At 44.5% G+C, this 24,232-nt stretch overlaps 1 protein-coding gene across 6 annotated transcripts in view; it reads left to right on the forward strand.

The window, feature by feature from the left end:
- MYO7A (myosin VIIA) overlaps nucleotides 1-24,232 on the forward strand; it is a 103,278-nt gene that overhangs the window by 39,076 nt on the left and 39,970 nt on the right. For 2 of the 6 annotated variants that reach the window (XM_074534987.1, XM_074534990.1), the window contains exons 3-17: nucleotides 757-870; nucleotides 1,891-2,043; nucleotides 5,093-5,110; nucleotides 7,921-8,105; nucleotides 9,578-9,699; nucleotides 11,483-11,625; nucleotides 11,713-11,826; nucleotides 12,645-12,798; nucleotides 13,437-13,513; nucleotides 14,765-14,884; nucleotides 16,099-16,241; nucleotides 16,600-16,810; nucleotides 17,289-17,424; nucleotides 17,832-17,938; nucleotides 21,300-21,356. In XM_074534987.1, coding sequence (XP_074391088.1) covers nucleotides 757-870; nucleotides 1,891-2,043; nucleotides 5,093-5,110; nucleotides 7,921-8,105; nucleotides 9,578-9,699; nucleotides 11,483-11,625; nucleotides 11,713-11,826; nucleotides 12,645-12,798; nucleotides 13,437-13,513; nucleotides 14,765-14,884; nucleotides 16,099-16,241; nucleotides 16,600-16,810; nucleotides 17,289-17,424; nucleotides 17,832-17,938; nucleotides 21,300-21,356 — 1,854 coding nt within the window. The remainder of the gene's footprint in view (nucleotides 1-756; nucleotides 871-1,890; nucleotides 2,044-5,092; nucleotides 5,111-7,920; nucleotides 8,106-9,577; nucleotides 9,700-11,482; nucleotides 11,626-11,712; nucleotides 11,827-12,644; nucleotides 12,799-13,436; nucleotides 13,514-14,764; nucleotides 14,885-16,098; nucleotides 16,242-16,599; nucleotides 16,811-17,288; nucleotides 17,425-17,831; nucleotides 17,939-21,299; nucleotides 21,357-24,232) is intronic. The other 4 variants (XM_074534989.1, XM_074534991.1, XM_074534988.1 and 1 more) reach the window with 3 other exon arrangements.

Genomic DNA, 24,232 nt, shown 5'->3' on the forward strand with positions numbered 1-24,232 from the left:
GCTTCAGGACTCAAGTGAAAGTGCTCACAGGAGATAAAATCCACTGAGAAGTATTAAATACAAACAGCCCACCTACACATTGCTGTAGCTGGAAGAACTCCCGAAGAAGGGCAAATATTTGCCTCTCTGTTTATGTTCTTAACTCATCTTTAGTCATTCCCTTTTCAGCAGTCTCCAAGGAATATTTGATAGTGGTTCTCTGCAAGGGAGAAAGGTGCCACAATCCTCCAGATAAGGCTTAGCAGAGAACCATCTCCTAAATGTAACTTCCTAAGTTTGTACATTACACAAAATGAGGAATGAGGAAAACCTCAACCTGGGCAGGTTTTTTTCTGCCTGTATCACTGTTCTATAACCATTCTGTGACCAACAACCACCCATGAGCTTGAGAAGCAGAGAGTTAAGGCAGTGGGACAGCACAGAGTTAGGTCCATACACTGTGTGGACCATGCTCTGCTGCTGGCACCTTGCCGGGGATTTCACAGATTCATGGAATCATTAAGGTTGGAAAAGACTTCTAAGATCTTTGAGTCCAACCATTAACCCAGCAGCAGTGTGTTCACCACTAAACCACATCCCCAAGTGCCACATGCAAAGCATCTGCTGTCCTGAGCCTCTGTGGAAAAGCCTGGTTTGTGGTTTGCCAGGGAAGTAATTTGACTTGTGCTAATGACTTGGCTACAACATCCACTGCTTGTATCCCAAGGGATGCTGAACTCCCTGCAGCACTGAGTGTAACTGCTGTCTTTGTTCCAGGGGGATTATGTGTGGATGGACCTCAAAACCGGACGGGAATTCGATGTTCCCATTGGAGCGGTGGTTAAACTGTGTGACTCTGGACAGATCCAGGTCGTGGATGATGAAGACAATGTACGTACAAAGGCTTGTGATGTCCCTTATTCAGCTCTATGACCTTGCTAGGCCGGGGGTCCCAGGGCCATGATAATCAACTTTGTTATGGACTTCCTGTATGTCCTTGGGAATCAACTGTGCCGTAGTTTTGTATTTGTAAAGACAAGACAATGTTGTGTCCCTGTTTTCTTGGCTGTACTGGGAGTGCAAAATTGAGAACCTTCTTGAGAGCAATGATAGCAGAAGCCCCCAAAATACTCTTAGGTAGTTTTTTTGAGCAAACCCACCTACACCTGAGGTTCCTCTGTTGTTATCCAGTCCTTCCTGACCTCCTACCAATACCTGATGTGCCAAAACACTGGTTCTCCTTCAATTTCCCACCTCTGTTTTTGTGCAGTGGTGGCTATTTTAGAGTAAGGTCTGTATCAAGGTGGTTCTATGTGCTTCTTTTTTTTTCTTGCTGAGGTAATTCTAAATGCTCTCACTGCCTTCAGGGGTAATAGAGATTTGATTTGGTAAGGTCCTTGTGGGCTGTTTGCAGTGGCTTTTGAAGCCCTTAGAAGTGCTGAGTCCAATTAACACTGCCAATAAAAGTATGACTTTGTCAGCCCTGTCCATCCCCTTCTCCTTTTCTAAATCATTTTCTTTCTGCTCAACAGTATTTTGTGGGAGAGGGTTAACCAGTGACGTGAAAATGCAGTTATGAAGTAGAAGACAAATGTGCTATTTGTTATAAGCTCCCCTGATGTGCTGGATGACCACGCTGCCCTGGAGAAGGCTCCTGCCAGGATGGCTTGTGTCTCCTGTCTCTTGTTGCTCCAATAAAACTCCAACAAAAAGATGTTTTCCTCCTTCTGTTACAAATCTTTCAAATTCATCACTGCCTTGCCCCAGGAATAGAAGCTGTGGCACATGTGCCGATGATGTCTTGTGTGTGTCCTTCCGTCTGATCCTTCTCTTTGGGGTGGGCTGTTTGTGTCTTTGATCCAAGTGGTCTCTCATTTGACTTACCTTTCTGTGGCCTTGCTCTTTTCCCAGGAGCATTGGATTTCCCCACAGAATGCCAGCCACATCAAACCCATGCACCCCACCTCCATCCATGGAGTGGAGGACATGATCCGCCTGGGGGACCTGAACGAGGCAGGAATTCTCAGGAACCTGCTGATTCGCTATCGGGAGCACCTCATCTATGTGAGTGTCCACCTCACCTCACCTCTGGTTCTGCACTCCACCCCCTGCTCTCCTTAGCTCTGGAGAACACATGTGGGGGGAACCCTGACTGAACTGAGCATCTGGGTTTCTACCTTCCCCTTTTCCCCGGTGGTGAAGGGCTTCTGACTTTGGAGGACATTGCAGAGCTTCTAGATGCCCCAATGAAAGACCCCATGAGTTAGGTGATGGGCAAAGTCCACACCACCTTGCTGTCCTGCCCCTGCAGAAGTTTTGGGCATGTTCATTAGCTTTCTGCACACAGAGTAACCAGTTCAACCCAGGCCATGAGCATGCTGTAGTCATTCTAAAACAAAAACTTCTGTAGAGGTGTAAACTACGTGCTGAATGTGACCCTTCTGCTCTTTTGCCCTGGACTATTGATTTATTTAACCCAAGGGGCTGAAGACAACCATTGCTGGAGGTGGAAGGGGTGGAGAAAGGATGATGAGAGGCATGCATGAAACAACTGGGACCAAAGAAGTAAGCAACTCCCAGAACAGCATTAAAAAACCTTTCTAGTCTGTGCTCATGGCTTATTAGCCCTGGGCTGCCTAGGATGCTGGCACTTGATCTCTGAGGACAGCAATGTCCTTCCTTAGGTCAGCTCAGTCATGTCATGCCCAGTGGACCCAGTGCAGCCTTGCCAGTCCAAACAGACATTCACAGATTGAGGGGTTTACAGGTGCCAGTCAGGGCTGCATCTCTCTTCTGTGTGACAGCATCGCAAAGCCACCTCCCCAGCAGGACAGGAGTCAGCATTCAAGTCTCTGTGCTAACTTTATCAGTGTTCTCTATGCTGTGTAGTTTTCTGCAAACTGTTCAGACAGAAATTCAGAGTGCACATGTGTTTGCTGCTAGATAATATACTCAAACAGCCTCTGCAAATATGGAAAATTTGGTATTACTCTTAAATCCTACAGTTTTCAGAGGTTCAGGTAAGTACTTGCTGTGCCTTTGAAGGCCTTTTCAAAGCCTCCTGGTAATTTGATTTTTTAAAGGCTCTAGAGACTACTAGATTTTCGGGCTGGAGGGAATTGCAAGACAGTCAGACTTCACAGATAAAATAAGCTCACAGAGCATGAGTGAGATTTTATCTATCTATTTTGTTTGTTCATCACTGCTTGATGTCCAGTGCTTTTTGATCAGATCATTTTGGATTAGGGCTGGGCAGTGATGGAGGCAGACAGCACTCTGCTGCACAGGCTGTTAATATGATTGATAGCTCCTTGCCCCTCTCTGGGAGAGATCCATCTCTTCTTTCAGAGATGGAGTACAATCCTGGAGGAAGGGGACATGGTGCTGAAAAGGCACCCATAAGTCCCCAAAACTTGGGGGAGAACAGAGACCTCCAAATGCATCTCTCTCTCAGACACTTCATTTGTTGTGCATGATGCCTAAGGCCCTATAGTCAGTTTAGGCAAAAATAGTATAATCAGAAAATTATTCTCACATTAGATGAGCTAGGTTTCTTCCTTTGTAATCAAATTTTCTTGCCATTTATAATGATAAACTAGCAAGTTAATAGCCCAAATTCATACTTGAGGTGTTGTCTCCATGGGCGTCCCATGGCAGTCACCAGAGGTGTCAGTAGAGCCAGCAGAGACAAGACTGCCTTTCAGTCATGCAAACAGAAATGCCTCTCAGATGCTTTAGAGCTCACTGGAGTTTGGATATCATAGAGGAGTTTATGTTGGAAGAAAATTTTAGGCTGGAGGTCTACAGTCCAACCTCCCCCAGCTTGCTGCACATCTGTCTTCAAGGTTAGGTGCAGCACTCATTTGGATAACTGAATTCAAGCAACCTGAATGCCACCCAAGAAGTACAGATGGCCAATAATTTGTAGCTGATTGGCTCTTTCAAGGAACTTCAATTTACCCATTGAACATTGCCCCTTTTCCCCCTGCTTGTGGGCACCCTGCAGTGGCACAAAGTGGATTCCTGCCACTCTCTCTGAGAAAGTTTGGATCGTGTTGGATATTTTTTCAGTGGTGTCCGTGTGTCTCTTTTGGGGTGTCTGTTATCGAGCAAGTGCCTGTTGCCTCTCCAAGTGACCTGAGGTCCTCAGATACAATTCTGTGTGTACAGTATCATCAGATTGCCTGGGAATACACCAAGCTCCTTTGAAAAAGCTCTGTCTCTGAGCTCCCTTGCCAAGCTATGCACAGGCATCCAGGAAGATTAGGAACACAAACAAGCACTGTCCAAAGTGTTGTTTGGCAACATCATCCTAATAAGGGCTGATGCAAAGGGCAGCTTTTAGCCTGGAGGTGAGTGTGGGTGGTGATTTGGGCCGAGGTGACAAAATAGCCACATCAGTTTCTCTACAAGTTCTTCTGGTCTTATGGTGGCAGTGCAGTGCAGTGTGTCCTACAGAGTTCCTGCCTAAGGGATGGCCACATCCCACAAGGACATTTGCATCACAGAGATTCCAGGTTACTGTGTCTTGATTGCTCCACACCACTAATGGCTTTGGAGTGCCAGCCCAGGAACTGGGCACAGCACAGCAATTAGAGCAATCTCAAAATCAGAATTACACTCTCAAAATGACAGAGAGTGTATAACTTGATAGAGAGGTATGCACACCACTTCTGTCCACAGGTGTGTAGTTGGAGGCTCAGGAGCCCAACCTTAGATCTCAGCTATTAGGAGTGATGGCACTAGGAGGAGTAGATTTGTGTCGGATGTGGTAAATATTGATGATAGTTTTGCAAAGCCAACGTACCACCATATGGATGCCATGTGTGCAGGGGACACCCAGCCCACTGAGGGTTTTTTTTCTGTGGTATAATTAGCACTGTCTTAAAGACAGAGGTGGGGGTTTTTTTCTGTGGTGTAATTATCACTGTCTTAAAGACAGTGAAGTTTCACTGCTTGAAAGGATTTCTGAGCCTGCTGAGTAAACGATTACTTTTCCAATGGGACTTGAGTTCTTCTTGTTTCCTTGTGTCCTTAGCTTTGTGGAGGATGTAGTTCTGCTCTAATAAAATATAATTTCCCTTTTTCTTCTCCCTCACATTTTATTCATAAGACAAACTGCGGCGGGAGGGTAAGTATGACTCTTGGCAAAGTCATTTGCAATTGCTGTCATGCCTTGCACAGGATCACCTTTTTCTGTTCACCGTTGTGGCCTTCTCATTTACTTTGCACCACCATTGCTGCTGCTTCATAAATGCATGGAGAGCATCCATCTGCTTTGGTGCAGAGCTTGACCCACATGGTGAAGTTGTGACATGTTCCCAGAGACAGAAAGTTCCCCACCTGTGAATGTGGTTAAAGCTTTAAGTTCTTCTCAGTAATAACCTTAACTTGAAGGGAATAAATGTCTGCAGCAAAATATGAAAAACTTCAACAAGGACTTCTTGCCCTTGGTTTGGCCTGCACACAGCAAGAGAAACTACGCTGAATAGCAAGAGAGTCTGGTAGGGAGTTTGGACTTGTGAATAAGGTTAAATCTCTTTATCTAGAGATGAAACCAGTGCCTGCTGCTGCTCTCTAAGGGCTGCCAAAATGCAGTAATGTTTGGTAGAGCTTTAACCCCATAACAATCCAGATGAAGTCAGCCATGGTGTTCTGGGTAGCGAGGGAAGCAGGCTCAGAAAGGATTTGTTTGGGGCTCATTAAAATGTAGGTCATGCAGGCAGTAATGAATTTGCTGTGAGATGCGGTTCCTGTGGTCAGCTACAGCAGAGTCCCTGCTCTCAGTAAAGCTTTATTTTTCCAATAGAAAAGGGCTTTGACATCACCCAGCAATAGAAACCAGTAAGCTACTATTTCCTTGGAAGTGCCCTTTGGCCCCGATCAACAGAGTGAACAAAGTTTTGCCTTCTGTCAGCTGTGAGAATTGGGCAAATTGTGATTATTTATCAACTAGGAATGAGCTACGAAAACAAGCAATAGTACAAGAGTTCATGCTGACAAAGGGTTTTGTGGATCACAAGGGAAGGGTCAGTGGGAGCATCCAGAAAGAATACCTAATGGTTAACACCTTTAAAAGCCTCTATGTTTACATTTGTGGCAGGGCAGACCAGTGTGATTGAAATGCAGGGATTTCAGAGACCTCTGCAAGGAGTTAGATTTTTTTTTTTTTAAGCTCAAGGAAGATTAAAAATGTCCCTAAAATTAATGTCCCTAAAAATGTCCCCTGGTGATAAATTGTAAAGAGGAAATTAATGAAATAGGGAAGACTCAAAGGAGTCTTCATTAGGGATCTTGCTGTCGTAATGCCATTCAGAAACTGAGCTCCCTCCTCCTCTGAGCACTGAGGTTACCTGTTCTGTCCCCTTTGAAGGCTTCTCTGAAGGGATGTCTCTGCTCCCTTTTTTCAATGCCTTCTTTTTCTAAAATCCAGTCTACATGATTTCACAGCCAATTTCTACCCTTTGGAGTTGTGACAACATTGTTCTGGAGCTCAAAGAGCTTTTCTCCCCTACTGGCACATAATCCCCAGTTACAGAGAAGAGTATTGCGTCCTTTCTCAGTTAGCACTGTAAAGTCAAACCTCATATGGGACTGAACTGAAAGTTGCTCTCTTGTGTTGGCCATGAGAGTAGAAGGTGAGGAGCCCTTAATGGCTTTCATCCTCCCTACTGTGGGACACAATTGCCACCTACTGGCTGCCTTCAGGAAGCCTGAACTGGTGGCAGGTTTTGGACAGATGGTGGCAAATTATTTCTTCTCCCTCACAAGCATCCTTGGCTGTGCCACTTTGCTGCTTTGTGCCGAAGCCCTACTGGGTTTAGGCCATGCAGATGAAAATCCATCAGGATTATATGAATGTTGAAATTGCTTATTTTGTTTCCTGAAAAAATATATGCAGTAGTATGCGTGCTTTCACATCTGGTTCCAGCAGGAAAGAAAGTTAAGATTAATCTTGTAACTTCAGTTGCTAAAAATTAACCTAGAGAAAGTGACTTGAATTCTTTGAAGTCACAGAGTGAAAGTAGCCTTCATCTCATGCCCCTGGGCTAACCCAAGGTGGAGGCCCATTGACTCACCTGCTCCAGACACTGACTTTTAGACAGATGAAACAGGGGAAGGAGGTCCTTATTCTCTGCCTTGAGCTTGGGATGTGGCCAAACCTCCTAACCTCAGCACTACATCTGAGCAAGATAACAAAGTTCATGAGTCCTTTGATGAGAGGCTTGAGAGAAACAGCTTCTGGAAGGGCAGAAATGAAAGACCAAGATACTACAGAAGGGTTTGCTACCCAAGGCCCAGGACAGCTGGACCAAAGGCCATTTACAAAATGGATGAGAAGGGATATGTCAGGACTTTGTGGAAAATAGCCATCTGCACAGGATAAGGTTTAAACTGAAGTATGGAGATATTTGTTTAGGCAGAGATGGAAGAGAAGAATGCATTGCAGAGAGAAGTTTAGCAGCTGCTGTGGATTGATAAAAACAGATTAGATAGTCATCTGTCAGGATGGTTTAGATCCAGCTGGTCCTACCTTGGCATATGGGAATGGTTGTCAGGTATCTTCACCTATGGTTTCTTATTGTATGTACAATGCAGCAGATATGTATGGATATATGCTGGTTCTGGTGATATTTTTGCAAATATGAGCTTCTCTAAGACTCTGAATCTTAACTGAGAGCATACAAAATATGAATTAAGGCTTGAAACCATGCTGTGCATGAGCAAGGCTAAATATGAACCAATTTAGGTACTTTGGGACTTCTGTTCCCATTTTAACCCTGTCTCCCCCTGCAAGCATCTCTGACTTGAGCATCATCTTTCATCCAGCTTTTAAAAAGCCTTGACTTTTCTAGCCTCCATCCACATCCCATCCAAGCTGCCAAAGTCTCTCAGCTACACCTCACTGTCCCCATAAACCTTTATGTGCTTCTCCTCCAGACATACACTGGTTCGATACTGGTGGCAGTAAACCCCTACCAGCTCCTACCCATCTACTCCCCCGAGCAGATACGCCTCTACACCAACAAAAAGATTGGTGAGATGCCACCACACATCTTTGCAATTGCTGACAACTGCTACTTCAACATGCAGCGCAACAACAAGGACCAGTGCTGCATCATAAGGTGAGTTGCTGAGTTTCCAAATGGGCCATGGCCTGAAAGCAGATGCTGAGCAGATGCTTGATTTGGAACAGCTTATCAGATAGAATCAGACATTGAGTGACTGATTAGATCTTCCATCCACATATTCCCAGTGCAGAGGAGGTCTCTGTTTGCAGTCACTCTGTTTCTTGTAGAGGTGCTTTATCAATACTTTGGCATTTTACCCTTGCAACTCAATAGATCTCATATTCATTTTTAGCCTCCACTTTTAAGTTTAAACTCAACACTCCTACAGATGTCAAAAATGCAAACATCGATACTTGCTGCAGGGAAAGAGAGGGTCAGGGACAAGCTTGGTCACTGGACCTGTGGTCATTTACACTCCTGAACAGTGTCTCCAAGCATGGCTCTGCTCTGGACCGATCAACCTTAGGCACCAAGGAGTGCCTGATCACAGCTATAGGTAGATTTCCCTCCAGTATCTGTCCCAAATGGTGGTATGACCCAGATTTTATGTCCTCAGCCCTCCAACACAATCCTATAAATTCTGAATCCATAGAATCCACAGTCTTTTTCATTTGAAGCACCCTTTTCCCCAGGGCATGCCTACCCTAAGTTTCATTGAATGAAAAGCCATAACTCTGGAACATCCCGTGTGCAGTATTTCAGATACATGAGTCTGAAAAGGCCATTCAGTAAGTCTTATTTTGCTGGTCTAAAAAAGCATCATTTGGGGCCCATAGGAGAGTCAATGCAGTGTGCCAGTGGCCTGAAAGGTGAAATGATTTGCCCATGAGGCCAAGGCTAGGTACTCAATGTCAGGAAGGTCTGTTTCAGTTGCTTATTTTGGCTAACCCATGTATCAAACACACCATAGACTGACCCGAATATTTCTGCCCAGCCCTTTCACAAGATAACTGAGGTTATCTTTCAGTGCAGAGAAAAGTTTGAGGAATAACTCTGGCTTCCTGCCCCATAAGCTTCTCCTCTCTCCCCTGCTCCTTGTTAGAACAAGCCTAGGAGACCTGTGGAAGTCTCTCCTGGTAAAAGGCTGCATTTCACAGTCTGCCTTATCACAGCTCCAGACTGGTGGTGATGTCCCATGGGAACAGCTAGATCCTGTACCACAGGGTCATGGTCTGGTGATCATACCTGGAAAAGCACTGACTGAAACTACCTCACAACCTTCTTAATGCTGGTTGAATGATGGCATTTGCTGGGGATACCCAAACTCAAGCAACAGCTTGGGCCAAGTGTAACACAGAGAAAATCTAGATCTTTAGCTGGAAGCTATCTTATACCATGTCCTATCATTTGTCCCACAACCAGGTTTGATCATCCTTGGGATGCTGGAAACCCATCCTTAGTGGTGTCATCCCGCCTACGCTAACAGAAGAGACGCAAGAGACAGAAGTTCCTTTGGAGATGGAGGGAGGGACATTGGCAGGGATGCAGCATGGCACTCACTGACCTCCACTCCTTTGTCTTTGCAGTGGAGAATCTGGAGCAGGGAAGACAGAAAGCACAAAACTGATTCTGCAATTCCTGGCAGCAATCAGTGGTCAGCACTCCTGGATTGAGCAGCAGGTCCTGGAGGCAAATCCCATCTTGGAAGGTGAGGCCTCAGATAATAAAGAATTCTTTTGCTGGAAAAAATAAGAAACAGATTCAGGAACCATAAAATATAACCAAATGTAAAACACTTATGTCACACTTTGAGTTTCCAAAAAAGTGACAAAACTTTTTTTTGAGGTACACTTTTGCTAAATAACGCATTCAGATTCTTTCCATCTGAATTTATTTTTCACAAGACTAATATTCTCTAAGCTCTCAATGTTTCTTTTAATATTTTTGACAACTATTGTTGAAAGCACAGCATTTCAGCTAACCTGTATTATTTTTTCAACTATTTTGTTACTTTAAAAATCGGGGGGGGAAAGTGGTTTTCCACATAAAACAGTACTTTTTTCCCCCAGAAAACACATACAAAACCCTGAATTTTACCTAATTCTGTGTGTAGTATGTAAAAGTGCTGATCAATACTTTTTTGCTCTTTTGAAAAATCTCACCACCTCCTCCAGTGCTGGACTGCATGCAGAGCTTCAGTATCCCATCAGTGCTGCATTCAGCAAACTAATTATTTGCTTTTTTTTTGGCCATAGTTGCAAAAATCCTATTCCTATTCTTAGGAATGGTTCTAAGGAATAGGAATCCTATTCCCATTCTTAGATGGCTCCATAAAACATCAGTTTAATAGGACCTGAGCTTCACAGCACCTTGTGCTGGCTGTACGCAATAGCAGACCCCACCTTTTCCTTCCAAGACCAGTGAATGGCAGCAGAATGCAGAAGAAGAAATAGAGGAGTCCAAGAAAGAACCAGATAATGAGAATCAGCTTGTCGCCTTAATAGGTTCATTGGCAGGCTGTTACTGTGATCAACCCCGCTGTTTTAATTGCATATCTGTAAATTAAATAGGTTATCTAACCCTCCTGACCCAAAATGATGCCACATGTACCTTTTATGCTTATGCAGAATAACTGCTTTTTCTTTGAAGAATAACATTAGGGTTGTCCTTTAAAGATAGAGGTTTGATCAGCCTGATCTAGTGGGAAGTGCCCCTGCCCTTGGCAGAGAGATTGGAGCTAGATGATCTTGAAGGTCCCTTCCAACCCAAACCATTCTATGATTTTTACCTCCTCTGCTTGGTGAATAACCCTTTAGGAACCAACAGAAGTGTGACAAGCACACAGGGCACTATTGAATATGCACTTGGTCGCTGCTGAGATTCAGGAAAGAGAGGCTCTGTAATTCAAGTGCATGTCCATCACCTGCCAGAAATCCTGGAGCAGAAATTGCAGGGTATGCTGGCTTAGGGCACTCATCCACACCCAACAGAGGATGGACATGGATACCTTTCTCTGCACAGTCTGCTTGCAGGGAGAAGTCTCCTGCTGGAGGTTGGCTTAGTTGTCTGTATTTCCCTTTTGGAAGCATTTTCCCTTTTCTTTTCCTCTCAGTCATTAAATCACTCACCAGCATCTCTGTCATTTCTGCACAGCGTCACCTTTCACACTGCAGCCACTCTTGCTCAACTCTCCTCTCATTTCATCAGCTGCCGCCAAAATCCTACTGTCCTAGACCTGCTTCCTGGATTAGATCACCCCATTCCCAAGCTTCCTCCTCTGTGCTCCTCTCTGTATTTCCAAGGAAAGTCATCTGATATACATATTGTTTCCTCACATTGAGATGAAATTGATCCAGCCAGACTTAAGGGAAGGCTTTGGGGCTGCTTTTAACCCTCTCAGCCTCACTCTTTTGACTTTTCCCCCCTCATTGAGACCAGATCCATCATCCTCCCTGCATCAGGCCCTCTCTAACGCACCATAATTCTTGCAGCTTTCGGGAACGCAAAGACCATCCGTAATGACAATTCCAGCCGGTTTGGGAAGTACATCGACATCCACTTCAACAAAAGGGGAGCCATAGAGGGGGCAAAGATTGAGCAGTACCTGCTGGAGAAGTCCCGGGTGTGCAGGCAGGTAAGGTGATACACCTGCGAGGCGTGGCCAGCTGACCTTTGCCATGCTGTTCTCCTCACACAGCTGGCACTTGCTCTTCTCCTGCAGGCCCAGGATGAGAGGAATTACCACGTGTTCTACTGCATGCTGAGAGGAATGACCGTGGAGCAGAAGAAGAAGCTGGGTCTTGGGAAAGCCACAGACTACAACTACCTTGCAATGGTGAGAGAGCAGTGAAACAGAGGTCTGGTGGGGTGATGTGGTGAAAGGTCCTTAGCGAGGGAAAAGAAAAGAGAGGTGCTTCTGCAGCCAAGATCTGCTTTGCTGGTTATGACCTTCCTGAACCTTAGCCACAGGGTTTGACAGATCTCTTTGTCTCACCACCACAAGGCTCATAGTCTTAGTGGAAATCCTTAATCCCTGTGTCTAGACCAGGCTATTTACACACTTTCTGTGAAGTAGAGCACAAGCTTGGATGGGATAGTGTATGGTGCCCATGCCACATGTTTGGAAGTAGCCAGGGTGTTAGATAAGACCTGCTGCTCTTGAGATCGGTGTAGAGAAGTGCTTGTCTGGATAGCATGTTCTCAGCAGAATATGGGGCTGAGCTGTGTGTGCTCCAAGTGTCTGACCGAGCCAGCAATCTCCAACCCCATTCCCTATATACCAGTGTTGATAACCAGAGGAGCTGATAGAAATAGGTGTAATTAAGGCTGATGCATCATCAGCAAAGCTGGGACCCAGCTTTCTAACTGGGTCAGTGGGAGCCTCCAGCTCTCTATGCCCACCTCAGAGAGCTTTTTCTCTTCTGCTGATGGCAGTCAGACACAGGGTACCTGGGGACAACAGGGTAAGTGTAGGTCACAAGGCTCAGCACTGAGTCATAGAATATGACGAAGGGCAGAGCCAGATCCACAAGTTCAGCATCATCCTTTAAACAAAACCTTGCTGGTTTTGAGGAAAGCCCTGAGAGCTTAGGGTGATACCTAGGTGCTCCCTGGCTTTACCTCATGCAGTGTGTGCCCTGTTTGCCTCACCAGGGTAACTGCACAACCTGTGATGGCAGAGACGATAGCAAGGAGTACGCCAATATCCGCTCCGCTATGAAGGTCCTCATGTTCACTGACACTGAGAACTGGGAGATCTCCAAGCTGCTGGCTGCCATCCTGCACATGGGCAACCTGCAGTATGAAGGTAAAAGGACAAAATACATGGTCCAGTGCACTGCTGCTCTTTATTCTGCCTGCTGACAGGGAGCCAAACTTAGGGATGGAGAGCTGTATCCAGAACACCTGTCATGGTGCCATACCAGGGACTCAGTGTTTATTATGGCATTGTAAGGACAAGGAATAAGGAATAATTCCACCTGCCCACAGGAGTGCTGCCAGGTTGCAGTGTGTTCAATGACATGCACGTTTCTAAGTGTTGTGACGTCGAATATGGACAGAGGTCATTCAGTAGACTCAGGTTTTACAAAGAGAGGCTAATGGAGTGTTTGACAGGTGCCTGTGTGATTGGATATACCTTTGTAAATGTACTAAACAGCTCTGCTGTCAGAAATGACACAGTGATTTAACAAGCCTTTTCAGAAGGCAGAAGCCTAAAACATTTCTACATTCTTTACTTTCTGGTCTGGCAGAGCAGAGTACAGGTCCTTTACAGTGATCAGCAGGACTCCAGCAGATGTGTGAACTTTTCTCTCCCTTCTGATGGCCAGATTTTGCCAGGACATCACACAGAGGCAGTGGAGAATGACTCTTTCCCTTACCTCATCCACTTTCTGCAGACACACGTCCCTTGCTGATGGCTTTCCCTCTGCCTTTCTTTCCCAGCTCGGACCTATGACAACCTGGATGCCTGCGAGGTTGTTCAGTCAGCATCACTCATTACTGCGGCAACGTTGCTGGAGGTCAGTGGCCCTGCAGTGCTGCTGGTCCCCTTCTGATTCCATCCCAGCTTTTTAGTATTGTGGCAAAGCTTTGTCCAAGCCAGCCTCCCCTTGTACCACCAGCTCTGGGAGGCTGAGGAGCCCTGGATAAGCTGCATTGTGTCCTGCGTTGGCAGCATGAAGGTGAATGTCTCCATCTGGGCTGAGTAGCCAGAGGAGGCTGCAAAGATACCCAGAGGGCTGGAGCACCTCTTCTGTGGAGACAGGCTGAGAGATCTGGAGTATTTCAGTCTGGAGAAGAGAAGGCCCTGGGGACAGCTTAGAGCCCCTTTCAGTATCCAGAGGGGCTCCAAGAGAGCTGGAGAAGGGGCTTTTGACAAGGACATGGAATGATAGGACAAGGCGGAATGGCTTCAAACTGAAAGAGGACAGATTTAAATTAGATATTAAGAAATTCTTCACTGAGGGTGGTGAGGCACTGGAACGGATTGCCCAGCAATGTTGTGGCTACTCCACTTGTGGGCATGTTCAAAGCCTGGTGTGATGGGACTTTGAGCAACCTGGTCGAGCAGAAACTGTTTCTGTTGGGGGATTGGAACTAGATGATTTTTAAAGGTCCCTTCCAACCCAGAATATCCTATGATTTCATGATCTGATTATTTGAGCTCCCCTTCATGCCAGCAGATAGGAACACACTCTCTGGTGGGTCTAGCATGTTGTACTAGAAAGGGCATCCAGAATACCTCAGTCCCTAAAGCAGGATGTTTCCCTCACTGATATAAAGAAAGTTCATAATGATACTTGAGACAGATGTCATATATATTCCTTGTGTCTGAAGAGTGAGGTGCGATGACCCTCACTGAAATTGTCCATGCAGTGACTGGGGCATTCTTCAGTGGCCTTCTCAAGAGCTAACAGGGACATCACCTCATCTCCATAGGTACTGCTGGCCCAGAGTGTGATCCACAGTTCTCTGTCCACTTAGAGAGTGGAGATTTCCCTGATGAAGTACAAAAACGGGTCAAAGTGATGCAAAACCCATTTTAACCCAACACTTTAACCCATGCTGGTAGCATACAGCTTTGCAGGCTTTGCCCTGCCTTCTCATCCTGTGCTCCCCCACCTCATTAACATCTCATGCTAAGTCACAAGAACACCTTCCAGATTAAAATACAGTATAAAAAATGTTAATTTTTCTCTCTGAAAAAGCCTGTGTCTTCATTTGAGGTTCCTCCCCTGTACAGCAGCTGTGTTTGGTGTTGTGTCTGTCAGGTTGAGCCTCAGGACGTGATGAACTGCCTTACCAGCCGGACCATAATCACCAGGGGTGAAACTGTCTCCACCCCTCTCAGCATGGAACAAGCGCTGGATGTGAGAGACGCTTTTGTAAAGGTAAGTCTCAGGGCATTTCCTTGTGCCTTCTCTTGATAAGCCGAAGAAATTTGCCCCTTCTGAGACTGGAGCATCCACTGCACAGAAAAAGGGTCTCGCTTGGTGCCTGTATGAGCTCAGATCAGCAAATGCTCTTGAAACCATGTTCTAATTGGGATGTACAAAGAGTTGAGGTGGAAGGAATGTATGTAACGTGCTCTGCAAGGGATTTGGCATCTGGATTGGAGATTGTCTGTACTCAAAGGGGACCTGCTGAAGGACCCAGCATTCTGAAATGGCTTTACCTCAGCTTCTAGAAAGATCCTCAGCTACTGTAAATCAGAGCAACTCTACCAACACCTCCAGCGCACACACCCAAATTTCAGGATTTGGGAACATAAGCAGCAATAAATACAGCTGAACAACACAAGGCCAGGGATAGACCAGTCCAGAAGCCATCAGAGCACTTAGAACATCTTGAGGCTTTGGAGTGAAGAAGGTTGATGGGATAGGTGTGGATCACTGCTGTGCTGTTTGCAGCCCCATGTAAAATTACAAGACAAGCACTATTGGCATGCCTTGACCAACTTGGGTCCTCATTTTATCTGTGGGGAATTGGTCGATCAAGCTGGTTTGAAAGCTAACTAGCCTGCAGGGTCTTCTCTAATGGTGACAGGCCTTTGAATTAGTCTCCCCTCTTGGTCACACTACTGTAGCTTATAAAATAAAAATTAACAACAGCTTAAAACATGAAGTTCTGGAATTACTGAAGCAGCAATATCTGTGTCATTAGATCATCAGACTGTTCAGCCAGTGCTGCACTGTTTCAGTGAGCGCCTTGTTCAAGTGAGCAAGATGTTCTTGCAGCACAACATGGCTCTGCTCTGCTGATCTGTGGAGAGAAACATGTGGAAACCAAGGACAGGACTGTCTGGCTTCACAGCAAGCCCAAAGATCCAAAATGTAGCACTATCCAAATTTAGAGGTTTGCGCTCAATTGTCTTTTAGCTAGGCTTTCGGGCTTTCAGGTCTGTTTTCCTTGATCTACATGGTTCTTGAAGCTTTAAGCCATGCCAAGAGTCTGGCACAAACGTTGGTGAGCACATCCTCAGGGACTGTCTGGTTGTTGGCCATGCTTTAGGAGAACCTGTGCCGTCAAGGGTGAAGTGGTGACACAGACTAGCAGGACAAAGTGCTGAACTGTGTCAGTGAGCTCCATCTTTGGGATGTTGCAGGGAATTTATGGGCGACTTTTTGTGTGGATCGTGGAGAAGATCAATGCTGCAATTTACAGACCTCCTTCCCAGGAACTCAAAAGTATCAGGAGATCCATTGGCCTTCTTGATATCTTTGGCTTTGAGAACTTCACAGTGAACAGGTATGGAGCCTGCAAAAGGAGAACCAGGTCTTAATCCTCCTTCACAAGCCCAAGCTGAAGGTCTTGCAGTCCTTTCACCTCTCCTGAAGTGAGCTGGACTGGGTTGGACCAAGCCTATTTCTATATGAGAAATTATCAGAGCTAATCAATCAGTTTCTGAACTGATTTAGACCATACACATAGCATTGTTTTTGGAAAAAAACTGATTGTATGAACCAATGAGGAAACTCTAAGCCAACAGCAGCTTTACTGAGTGGTTGACAAGGTCTGAGAGCATTGCTTAAAGCATGAAGAGAGATGTAGAAAGAATTAACGAGGGTGTATATAAAAAGGCCTTTTCTTGACCTTCCCTCCACAGTTTTGAGCAGCTTTGCATTAACTTTGCAAATGAAAACCTGCAGCAGTTCTTTGTGCGCCATGTGTTCAAGCTAGAGCAGGAGGAGTACAACCTGGAGAACATCAACTGGCAGCACATCGAGTTCACGGATAACCAGGATGCCTTGGACATGATTGCCATCAAGCCTATGAACATCATCTCCCTCATTGACGAGGAGAGCAAGTTCCCCAAGGTGTGTTTTTTCTACTCAACCTTGCTGCCCGCGGCTCTCCTAATTTTATCCCCTTTGCACTTGCATGCTGGTAACCTGTGAGAGATCTGCTCAGCCCCAAAGACGCATTCACCAGTGGCCTGCCTATTTATAGTTTTTATTGCTCTCTTTAATGTTCTTCCGTCAGTGTCATAGAAACAAGTGTTTCTGATGGGAAAATATGCCTGCAAGAGGCTCAAAAACATCTATTGGCAAAGTTTAAGAGAAAATAATGTTAAATATACTCCTTTTGGAGCATTATTTTGAATACAGAACTACATACCAGTGATATTTAATTATTTTCTGTAATTTTTGCACTTGACATATCTTCTCCAACATATCACTTCTCAACATAAATGCACATTGTCACCAAGTCAAGAAAGAAATGTGTTATTGACTGGAAAATTATTTCAATGGGAATAGCCTTGGTTAAATGTCAGATCTTTTCGTGCATGTACAGGGTACAGATGCCACCATGTTGCACAAGCTGAACTCCCAGCACAAGCTTAACACCAATTATATTCCTCCGAAGAATAACTACGAAACCCAGTTTGGCATTAACCATTTTGCTGGAATTGTTTACTATGAAACAAAAGGTATGGAGCAGCTCCTAGGGCACTGCAGGGGGTGAGGGGATGTTCATGGGCAGACAAGCCACTGCTGTGTTGGAGCAGGGCAACGTGGTAGTCCTCGGTCGTGTCGATGTTTCCCTTTTCTGGCTGCAATGACTTGCCCCCCCAGCTGTGCCCATGAGCTGCAGAGTTTGGTGCTGTTTCATTCATGTGTGCCTGTGACAGAATGGCAGTGCTTTGCACCACTGCATCCTCAGTCCAGTCTGAAGATGCACTTCTGTCTTCCTTCTCATGGTCTCTCTCTCTCTGCCCACTCATTACTCCCATACACCAAGAACGTCCAGTAATCCAACAACCCAGAAGCTGCTTGCAGCTCACGTGCTGACCATGTTGCACTGTGTCATCTATGTGTTGTCCCATTATTTCTCTAGGTTTCTTGGAGAAAAACAGGGACACGCTGCATGGAGACATCATTCAGCTGGTGCATTCCTCAAAAAACAAATTCATCAAGCAGATCTTCCAAGCAGATGTGGCAATGGTAATGCAGGCGGGAGAAGATGTTTATTCAGGAGGAGGGGTGTTCCTGGAAGGGGTGGAAGATTTGCAGAGTCATGTTGCTCCGATGCTCCTTGGGGTGTTCCAAACCTGCTAGTGAGAGTCAACTATCAGGAAGTGTTAATGCAGTGTCATGGGTGCATCCACATTCATGCCCTGGTTCACTGCATTTGGTTCATCAAATATTATTTTTTTGCTATCATGGCCCTCAGACTTGTGTAGGGATTGGAACAATCAGGTTTGTGATTGTAGAAATCTGAGAGAAAAGTAACTGTGCCTTCCAGTTAGGTCATCCAGATGTGTGTATAATAGAATGAGAAATAAACTAACAGAGAGTAGGTTTAGATTAGGTGTTAGGAAGTTCTTACCTTGAGGGTGGTGAGATACTGATATAGATTGCCCAGAGAAGCTGTAGATGCCCCATCCCTCAAAGTGTTCAAGTGTTCAAGCAATCTGGCCTACTGGAAGGTGTCCCTGCCTATGGCAGGAGGGTTGGAACTAGGTGACTTTGAAGGTCCCTTTAAATCCAAACCTCTCTATGAGTCCAGGTAAAAGCCAAATGCTTGTCAACCAGAGTAGAACAAAAGGACAATCTTGCTGGTCCTTAAGCACCACAAGAAGACTTGAAGGGAACAGTTGTATTTTACTGTTACCACTGCAGAGTGAGGGAGCACCAGTTTGAAAGCTGAACTTCAAAGCTCCTCTTTCCACATCCCAGTTCTCCAGGAGGTTGCGTCTACTCCACACTCAGTGTGAGAGAAGACTGTGTGCCCTGAAATTTCAGAGAAAGGCAGTTACTGCTTTAACCCTTTCTACCCCATTTGAACATTTATTACTGGGATACCAGCTTAAATGCCGAGATTAGTGACCATTTCACTTTAGTAACACAAATGTGCAACATTTTCTTCAAGAAGTTGAACATCTAAATCTCTCTACTCATCCCTGCTCCCAGGATTAAAGTAGAAAGTGTTTTAAGATGTCAGTCTTGCAGAATCTGAAAGCCTATACAGATCAGTCACTATGGCCAAATCCCCCAGTCTTTCCCAAGGCAAAAGTCATGGGACTGCAGAGGGTGTGGCAATAACATTTTTCAAAGCAAACACATTTTTTGACAGTCGGAGTCCCATTTCCAAATGCCAGCCAATGCCACTGATGGACCAAGGGATTTAGGGACTTTCAGGAGTGCCAATTTGTAAGTGCTGCATTCCTTTATTTGCCAAGGGAAAGAAATATTTTACATTCCCAAGACATTTCTTTGAGTATGCTACATGCTGTTTTGCAAGCCTTGTTCATAAACTTCAGCCATTCAGTTTTACTCCTGATGAAATTAATGGTCATTATCCTTTTGACTTCATTTGGAATAAATTAACATTTATCAATTACTAATTAAGCTACCAATTGGCATGACACTCCTGTTGGGTTCAGAGCTATCCTCAGAAGTGGATACTCCTGTTGAAGTAGACACTAACTCCCTTAGCATCAGTGCTGCTGCTTACTTTGCTTTTGATTGCTTATTCCTTGCTGCTTTTTATTTTTGGTGTAAGCTTTGCAGTTGACCTTGGAAGTGATTTCTTTCTTCTTTGGGCACAGCAGAGATGCACTGTGGGGAATCAATGAAAGGGTTTACACAGTCACACAAGCTTTCTCACAGGGACCCCTACCAAAGCATCTTTAAAATATGCTGGAAGTATATAATAGCAAAGTTGAGATGTCTGCCTGGATGTTGTCTACGATCTGAGAACTGAAACCTCTGAAAACATTGGATCCCCTTTTTTTTTAGCATAAACTGTTTGAGGTTTTTTTATAGTTTCACTAGACATCTTCAGAATCTGTCCCAAGTGGTGGTCCCTGTGCTTTGATATGTTAATGATGCCTGAGTTTCTTTTTGGAATGAGAGATTTCAGCCTAATGTCATGGAACTGGAAGAGCCAACATCGTGTACAAGCTCCTCTAGTCATGCACAGTGTCGCTGTGAACCTGGAGAGCACTAATTTCCTGAACACCACCACACAAAAATTCTCAGACAAGCAGTATCCAACATGGGGCTGGGATGTTTTGCCATTGCTTTCCACCAATGTTTATTAATGTCTGCAGCCCCTTTATTAGGACACGTGCCCCAAAAGAAGGAGCAAGTGAGCCTGGGTCACAGAAATTGACTGCATGTAGCAAAGCTCTGTGGTGAAGTGTCCTTGGAATGCCTTGGAGCTGTGCATGCCTTCCCCCAGACTCAGTGAGGCACTATGTGTAGGAAATTTCCAGAGACACTCAGGCTTGGTCAATCAAATATAACATCTTCTCTTAAAGAGAGACAAGTGGCTGTTCTGCTAAGGCCTGAATCAAATCCTGAGGCCTTTTGCTCAACACCTTCCAAACTTTGGTCCTCAGGAGCTTATTGATGAGTTTGTAGGATTTTGTGAGTCAAGTACAAGTAAGTCCACATCTACTTTACATTCAGTCTTTCACATGGTGCCCTTATATTCCAGAAACTTGAGAAAGCCACAGATCAGAGAAATTTGATAACTGGTTGAGATTGTATATTTGAATGTTGTAGTAACTGTTTGGTCCCTGAAAGACCTAATATCTGTACACAATGAAACCTGTGGGGTGAACTGGGCATTTCTGGAGCACATGGGGCTGTAAAGTCTCATTTATTCATGGTCATCACAGAGTGGGTTTATCTGCGTGTGTTTGCTGAACAGGAGCATTGCTTTGAGTGGTGCCAGGTGAAATTATGGATTAAGTGGGAGTTGTACATTGTCTCTCTGAGGAATCAGCTGGTATGGTCTGGCAGCACTGCTTGTTCAAGGAACAGGTAGAAGGAGCAGTGGAGGATGGAACCCTGTAAAGTGAAAAACAAATGGGAAACTGGGGGGGCAGGGTGTCTTTCCCCTTGGCAAAAGTTGAAATTCTATCAAAAATACCTGATTTGGGGATTAAAATTAGGGAGGAAGGGCGAGATTTCTTTACAGTTTTTGTGGTTTGTTCCTGGCACCTTGCCGGCCACTGTATATTGAGAGCAGAGATGTGTGAGGTAGAAGAGTGGGAATGGCTGAAATTGGATAGATAGTGAGGTTAAAAAATGTATAAAGTTTGTTTCCAAGAATCAAGAGCTAACACTGGCAGCTACCTCAGAGAAGTGAACATCAAGACGAAGGAAAAAATCTAGGAGAGGGTCATACAAAAATCTAAGAATTAATGCATTTTGTTCATGAGATATATAACAACTGGACTTCCCAGACTAAAAATGTCAGGCTTCCATTTCAGTTATTCCTTCTTTTCACTATTTGCTCTTCTCTGTCTCTGTTTTGTGTTTTGTTTTGTTTTTTTACCTGTGCTTCGTGTAGTTTCTCTGTGGCTATGCATCCAGCACATTTGGCCAGTCGCCCACACCCACACCAAAGGTAAACTGAATACATGAGTTCCTCTTTTGTATACTCACCTCTCCTTGGCAAGGATTGTGCTTTACTCCTGTTGGTTTATTCCTCTTCCTGCACTATCTATAGAGGATCCATTTCAAGTGACCAATGTGTTGGAGAGCATTTTTACAGCTTGTTGAATAGGTACAGGGGTATTACTGTGTCACTTAATTCTACGACGCAACTCAGAAGAACTTTGTAGTGATGGGAATTTGGTTTGGATAAAATCAGAACCAGGCTCAGCCAAGGTTTTGAGGATTTTTTCCTGATATTTGAATCATTCTAAATAACTTCAGATGGATCATCTGGGATTTGGCTGTTGTTTACTGTGGTGCCACCATTGGCTTCAGTGGGACATTATTCCTCCAAACAACGCAAATGTCACCCTGTGTTACACTTTTTGAGGCAAGACAGCTCACATGCAGAGACCCCTGGATTGCATTTCTGGGTTGTTAGGAAATTATTGTGCTATTAATTTTGGAGGTGGAAGGTTAGTTTTTTTTCAGGGGGACCTCAGATCCAAGCCTTCAAAGACAAGATAATATGAAATTTTGTTGTGATCATCAAAACAGGCTTTTGGCACCTCTTTTACATCTTTTCTGTTGCATCTCATCTGCTGACTGGTTCTGATAACTTCCAAACCTTGCTTGCTAGTTATTTGGCCATAAGGTAATATTGTGTTCTAAAACATTTATGACATAAACTTTTTGACTGCTCACATTTCCACAGCCCCTTGATAACCAGAGGATTAGCCTACTTTTCAAAATTCAGCTCTTTGCATGGGGCTGAATTTCATCCCTTTTTACTTCTGCAGTATCTTGGATGTTTGGATTTGGAATTCCAATGAGGAGGATCTGACCCAAAATGACTGAAAGACATTAATTCCAGAGGAGGACTCCTTCCCCTCTGTATCATGGTGAAAATTGTTTCAATTGGAACATATCACCGGGCCTTGCTCTACAGTTGTACCAAAAATAATAGTCTTTCCTGAGTTAGGATACAAGAGAGCTGGAGAGGGCCTTGAGTGATTGGACAAGGAGAATGGCTTTAAAGTGAAAAAGAAAATGTTTAGTTGAGGTATTAGGAAGAATTTCTTTTCTGTGAGGGTAGCAAGGCACTGGCACAGGTTGCCCAGAGAAGCTGTGGATGCTCCATCTGTGGAAGTGTTCAAAGCCAGGTTGGATGGGGCTTTGAGCAGTCTGGTCTAATGGAAGGTGTCCCTGCCCATGGCACTGGGGTCGGAACTAAATGAACTTTAAGATCCCTTCCAACCCAAACAATTAATGATTCTGTGATTCTATGGTGGGATTAAATCCAGGAGACAAATGTGCAAAATCTGTCAGAAATGTTTAGACCAGTTTTTTCCTCTGAAGATGTCAACAGGTGATACAGGGAAATGGGAGTTTTGTTGTTGTCATAGTTGATCTTATAACTAAACTTTGTGGTTTGTAGTTTTTCTAATGAATAATAATCGTATTTGTTAGACACTGAAGTAAAGGTGGAACAGCCAAGATAAAAATTATTTTTCATATATATATATATATATACACATATATGTATATATATATATGCATCTCAATAAGCTTGTAGTTCAAAACAGTGGTACTTGGCACTGTTATGTAGCCCAAGTCACCATTGCATTGGAAGGCACTTTCCAGACTGCACAGCCTTTAGGAGAAAGACTCTCTTCACTATATGATGCTGCAGAATGAGGTGGTGTCAGCTTTCAGTAGTCACCTGAAGGTCACTCCAGTGACATTTCATATAAAAATATTACAAAGAAAAGCATCATTTTGCCCAGAGACTGCATGTCACATTGGCATGGCTCAATTTAGTGACCATACAATCCTAAAGAGATGGGAGGATGGTCCTTTGTCCAGAACCTTTCCCCAGAATATTGCTGGTGGCACATGCTTCACCCTCCTTCCCTAGCTCTCCCCAAGTATTTCATCTTTCTGCATTTCCACTGAGGCAGGCTGCCATCTCCTGATGTGTTTCTGCTGTACCAGCAGCCTTGTCATTCAAGGAGGAGAAGGTGCAAAGAGACAGAAAGAATAACCTCTACCATTTCTGGCTCAGTGACATTTCTCCTGGAAGTTGCCATTCTCCTTGCCTTTTGTCTTGGTGTTACTGCAAACAGCCATGTATGTGTTTGCACTTCCAAAGTTCAGACTGGCTTGAGATGACAGAAAGAAGCAGAATTTAAGCATGTCTGGATGTCATGCTGGTCTGCACATCATTCTAAACTCTCTTCTGCATGCTCCTTTTCTGTAAATCATCTATTTCTCTTCTTTTTCTTGTTTTGCTCTTCTGTTTTTGAGTGTTTTTCTCCTTTGATGTTAAGTACAGGCTGAGTGCTGCAGTCTGGGGTACAGTACCTGTGAATCCTGCTCATCTTTCCCCATTTTACACAGGTCTCATCCTCCCTTCTACTGGGCTTTGTATGAACACAAGTGAAGAGAGTCTGAGTCCCAAAGATGTCACCGTCTCAGAGTTTGAAAGCTAGGAAGTGTCTAGCTGGGCAAAAGCAGAATGTATCAGCCCTTTCTCCATCAGGCTATGGGGAGTGGGTCTGGCTTTAGCTTAAAAAATGCTTCTCCTCTGCAGTAAATCCTGTATTTTTCAGTGCCTTGCTAGGCTGTGTTGAGACACTGCTCCATTCCTTTTTTTTTAAAGTAATTTATGTTGAAGGGTCATTTTGTTGAAGTAAGGGAAGAGGTATGATTCTCTCCAAGATGCTGTTGAGGTGAGGCAGAAGGAACCACAATTGACACCACAATTTAGTGGTGTCACCCATCCCTAAAGGATGAAGCTGATGCAAAACACTTGTCAGGTTATTTATTGTACGTCTGAGAGCCTGA

This window comes from Zonotrichia albicollis, chromosome 2 (genome assembly GCF_047830755.1).
Source record: "Zonotrichia albicollis isolate bZonAlb1 chromosome 2, bZonAlb1.hap1, whole genome shotgun sequence".
NCBI classification, from domain to species: Eukaryota; Metazoa; Chordata; class Aves; order Passeriformes; family Passerellidae; genus Zonotrichia; species Zonotrichia albicollis.